This window comes from Gekko japonicus, unplaced genomic scaffold (assembly GCF_001447785.1).
Source record: "Gekko japonicus isolate JY-2015 unplaced genomic scaffold, Gekko_japonicus_V1.1 scaffold438, whole genome shotgun sequence".
NCBI lineage: Eukaryota > Metazoa > Chordata > Lepidosauria > Squamata > Gekkonidae > Gekko > Gekko japonicus.
The window spans coordinates 303,708-309,252 of NW_015160849.1; the positions used below are offsets into that span (position 1 = coordinate 303,708).

General features: G+C 44.7%; 1 protein-coding gene across 1 annotated transcript in view; it reads right to left on the bottom strand.

Annotated features, from left to right (window-relative positions):
• MOCOS (molybdenum cofactor sulfurase) overlaps positions 1 to 5,545 on the bottom strand; it is a 197,891-nt gene that overhangs the window by 76,661 nt on the left and 115,685 nt on the right. The window contains exon 6 of the mRNA XM_015420757.1: positions 2,218 to 2,417. Coding sequence (XP_015276243.1) covers positions 2,218 to 2,417 — 200 coding nt within the window. The remainder of the gene's footprint in view (positions 1 to 2,217; positions 2,418 to 5,545) is intronic.

Genomic DNA, 5,545 nt, shown 5'->3' on the forward strand with positions numbered 1-5,545 from the left:
CAGGAATGCAGAAAATTCACAAATGTGTGTTTATATGTTTTTATTGAATTGTTTTATATATACATTATTTTAAACATTGTTTTAATGTTGAAATATTTTAATGTTTTGATGATTGCCACCTTTGGAACCTTCGGGGGATAACACTGGGGCGGCTTCTGGAGTTCTGGCCCCACTGGTGGGCCTCCTGATGGAACCTGAGCTTTGGCCACTGTGTGACACAGAGTGTTGGACTGAATGGGCCACTGGCCTGATCCAACATAGCTTCTCTTATGTTCTTAAGTGACCGTTGTATAAGGTAGTGCCTATGACCTTTCTTGAAAATCATGAATTAAGGAGAATGTTTACCCTCATGAGATGGGATACACTCCCTTCAGTGGTTACAGAGGGGAGGTTTAATACAAAACCCTTTGCTGATTGTATATGTTGCTGCTGCAATGACAGAATTGAAACTTTAATGCACATATATGACTTCAGGGCATATAGCCACTTTTGTGATATTCTCCCACTCTCTACAACTATTCTATCCTCTACTAGTCAAAAGATGCAATTACTGAAGAACAGGGGTCGGCACCCTGAGGTTACAGCTAAACTTGCCAGATTTGGCTGGTTAGCTGTAAGGACTGGAAAGCTGCTAGTGAAAGGCGAACAGATGTAATTTGTTATAGGATTAACATTTACTTGCATGCGCTATTTGATATTTTCATTTTATATATCTCATTTATGCCAGTGGTTTTATGAATTCTGACAAATTTAGTTCGACTACTGTATTAGAGCACTGGCTTTTTGCTGTGAATAAATTTGTTTTGTGATAGGTTCTTAAGTGTGGGGCAGTGATGCTCCGTATTCTTGGTACTTGGGGGACAACAGCGGGAGGGCTTCTGGAGTTCTGGCCCCACTGGTGGACCTCCTGATGGCCCCTGGGTTTTGGCCACTCCTACTTTTGAAGGTTTCTGAAGCATCACAAAACCCCACAGGTTTGTTTGACAAGAGTCAGGCAACAGCAAACCACATCTGACCGTCTCTTGCCTTGAAAACCCTATGGGGTTGCCTCAAGGCAGCTGTCACCTGACGGCAAAAAACCAGAAACGGTTTGACCAATCACAACCAGTCCCTATATGGACCTACCCCTACACTCTGGTCATCTTCGGAGGCCCTGCTTTGGTTCTCCCTCCCCCCCGGGCATCTGAAGCTACACGGGTGGCAACCCAAGAAAGGGCTTTTTTGGTCATGACACCAAAACTTTAGAACTCCTTCCCTGGGGAGATTCATCTGCCTCCCTCTGTCAGTGCCTTCCGCTAGCAGGTGAAGACTGGCTTAGCCCTAATAATGGTCACTGGGCCTCCTCCTAGTGTTGTTTATGTGTTTTTAATTGAATCATTTAATAATCTGAACTGTTTTTTACATTGCTTACATGTTTTAATTTTTTCTTGTTTGCTGCCTTGTGGACCCTGATGGGATCGAAAAGCAGCATAAAAATATTTTAATTAATTAATCGGTTAACAAAATAGTGTCCGCAACATTACCAATAACATTTTATCATTTTGTTTTCAGCTCTCTGAAAAAAATGATGTTGGTGCTGTAATTGCATTTATGTACTGTACACTTTAGATGAATTACTTCCAGCTCAGGTGAAACGCTGGCTTTATGACTGCCAGACATGCCAGTGGAGTTGGGGGTCCCCTGCCACCAGGTCCCACTGCCCTACCTCCATTCAGCTGGCTGGCGGGGGGCGGGGAACCCTGAAAAAGAGCAAGGCCCAGTTGATGTTGCAGCGAAGTGTATACACCACTTCTGATGTGACCTGGAAGTGACATCATTACATCAGGAAACCACTCTGGTATTTGGGCAAAACTATGGTAGAAGCAAAATTTACCATAGAGACTTTGCCCAAATACCAGAGCATCATCCTGACATCCTGACATCACTGCTTGATGACATCACTTCCAGGTCATGCCAAAAGTGACGTAGACAAATCACTGCAGCGTTGGCTGGGCCTCCCTCCCACTCCTGGTAAGTCTTCCCCCATTCCCTGCAACCCTATCTGGTTTGACAATAAATAATGGCAAAAATACAGTTTTGCTATGAACTAAAAGGAGTGGAAGCTTCAGAAAAGTTCAGTTTCCTTAAAAAAGAAAATAGAGTTAGTAAAAAAGAAAACTGAGTATGCAAGAAGAAGGTCAAGCAATGAAGCCAAAACAGTGAATTATTAAAGTTTACCTGGGAATAACCAACTATTTCTCCATTTTCATCCAATACGTTAAAATTAATGATTGGACCTTGGAAGTCTGCGCTGCTGAAGTCCGTATCACTGTAAATGCGTACTACGGGTGCCCCGTTGGCATACTTCAGTGTGGAGAGGACTGTGTAAGTGTAGTGAGCTAAAGCAAACGTGTGCTGTTTTATGTTCTCCATTCCACCTACAGAAGAAGAAAAAAATCCAACAATCAACTTCTTGTTTCTATTCTGAACTATATCTTTTAAAGCAATACCACTGGGACATGAAAGCATTTCCCTGAAATCAAATCACTTTTCATTGTTCTATTTAAACAGCTCTTTCAGAAAAGGTTTCAGCAGCTTTTCACCAGGAAGGAGCAGAGCGGTGCAAATACAGATTTGTAAACAGAGTGGCCCTGAATTTCTCCAGAGCAGGAGTCCACCACTGGCCCCTAGATGGCAGCATGGGATTCCTGAGTGGCAGGTACTGGAGTCAAATGACACCACACTCCCAGGGCATTAGGTGCACGATGTTGAGCATTTCTACATCTTTTAAACAACAGAAACAAGAAAAGAAGGGGGCTAACATGGTTGTATCTTTTGCTCCCTGAATTCTCCTTGCTCTTGTTTGATCAGGCTTTGCTATCTCTTACCTTTCACAATCTCTTCCCTGTCATGTCTCCAGTTTCCTTTGTTTCCTTACTCTCTCTTTGTCTTCTACCTTATTTTATTCCCATTTACAGTCCTCCCTTTCGCTCTCCCTGTGTCTCCTCTTGCTTTTCTTACACTGTCAAAGCCATCCCCGCCTTCTCCAACTTCGGTAAGGAATGCAGACACTTACTCCACAGGTAAAAATTTGGGATGAATATGAATCAATACATACGACAGAGTGCATCAGGTTTGTGCATGACGGGGGGGGGGGGAGAGATAAATGTTTTAAAGACAACATTTATTCAATATCAGTGGTGGTTTCTAAATCAGCATAAGCCAGAAAGGACAAGTCAACTCCTAAAGTTGCTTTCATTTAAAATGTGTTGGTTTTGGGAAAACAACATAGAAGGCGTGATAGAGGAGGAAAAGGCAAGGCCGGGAGAATAAGAAAGAAATGTGAGGAGACACCGTTACACTGATCTTGGGCATCTTTACTCAGAACCAAGCCCTGTGGAGTTTAATGGGGCTTACTCCCGATCGCACACGCACAGGATCGCAGCCTTATGGATCAGGACTTGGCAGGCTACCTGAGGGTTAGCACAGGGCACCCCAATTCCTGCAAAAACTCTTTTGCCTTCTCTTTCCTCTCACCTAGCACACACGCAACTGCTCAGTGCCCCCCACCCATACTTGCAGTGTGGAACCTGGAAAAGATCATCTTTCTTAGATGGAGGGGACCCCACATCACAAGCACTGGAGGCCTGAGAGGTAGAGATGGGGAGTGGCAAAGAGAAAAAAAGAGAAGGCGAAGGAGAGCGAGAGGGATGCTTTGTGACATAAGCATGTGCCTACTCTAACTAGCTAGGATGGATGGAGGTGCAGGAAGCATGTTCTGTTCTTGCGGTAGCAAGATGGAGAAAGAGGGTGAGAGAGAAGGTGGCCAGAAGATAGCATCAGAGAAGAAGAAAGGAAGGGGTACACATCTCTCTGGCTCTCTATGGTCCCCCTCTGAAATCTAAGGCTAAGAGACAGCACTGAGTAATTCACTTCCAAGAAGAACATAAGAAGACCACTGCTGGGCAACCACTTGCCCTGAAGCATCAACAAATGGTATTCCCATTAAAATGCATTGTTCACATTGTCGTTCAGCAAAACACAGCCCAGTACTACTAGTACATCATACTCAGCAACGAAACCTTGCAATGGTAATTGGGTGAAAGGGGGGGAAAGCCAGGACAGGTTTCCTGACACATCTCCCACACAAGAACAGTCTTCCCTGCATGCACTCAAAAGAGCGGGCTCCAAATCAGTCTTCTGAATTTGAATCTCTTTTGGAACATGCCAAAATCTCCCCAGGCTTACTTGCGTATTCTTTACAATGGGTATTCAAGCTTGTAAGAAGAGCATAATTTATAACAGCAAATGCAGAGAAGCCAAAGTTTTAACCTTTTCCATGGAAATCTGATATTGATTCAAATGGAGAAAACAAGTTCATTTTCATCAGCCTCTCCCCCTCAACCTAAAAGCCACAGCCTGCAGTGCGACTGATTAAGCCACTGACAGTGATGCTCTTGCAATCTACCCATCTATTCTCATCCTTCATGTCCCCCTTTCCATGGGAACCCATGGCCTAAACGTTATCGGGTACTACTTGTAGATCTTTATTCCCTTTTATGTATATTGTTTTCCTAATGCAACACTTGGAAATGACTATATGCCTCTTTAAAAGCCTTACAAGTTGAAATCTTAATGTCCATTTACTAGGGATGGGCACAAAAATTAAAAAAGGCAGTTTGGGGTGGCCCCTGAACCAAACCCTTAATTAAATGGAACGGGCCCCAAACGAACTGAACTGGTGCGATGGGGATCGCCTTGGAAGGGACTTCCCTTCTACCTTTCTCCTAGCCACAGGGTGGAGATTGCCTGGGAAGAGGGCTTCATTAATCCTTCAGTTTTGCTCCCCCTCCCTTTGAATCAGCAGGGTGCAAAGCCAAAGTCCAGTAAATGAGAAATGCGCCTTCTCCAAACAGAGCTCTCAAGATCCAAACTGGTTTAAGTTCAACCAGAATTTTGGCGTGTGAGCCAGTTTGTGCCCATTCCTACCAGTTACTCTACCGGGAGTCCAATTGTCCCTTTCCTCTTCTTTTTTTGGGGAGTATCTCTCTGTGTGTGCATGCGTGCGCACACATGCCTAGAAGTCATGGTTCACTTCTGGCAACCCCTAGAGAGGTGGCTTGATAGTGCCTGTCTCTGCATCCTAGCCCTGGTATTCCTTGGAGGTTTCCCATCCAAGTGCTTGCCAGGGTCAGCCCTGCTTAGCTTCCAAGGTCTGACAAGATCAGGCTTGCCTGGGCTATCCAGGTCAGGCTTCTCTTCTTTAACAGTTCTGCTGGTCTTTCAGCAGACCTCTAGAAAGCTGAGGGGAAGGGGAAGGTAATACAACACTGTTTGGGAAACCTATAAACCCAGGGGTCCTCAGCTTTTTTGAGCCTGCAGGCACTTTTGGTGTTCTGACACAGCATGGTGATCGCAACCACAAAATGGCTGCCATGTCTTACTTAATGTCACATAAGAACATAAGAACATAAGAGACGCCAATGTTGGGTCAGGCCAAAGGCCCATCCAGTCCAACACTCTGTGTCACACAGTGGCCAGAAATACCAGTGCCATCAGGAGGTCC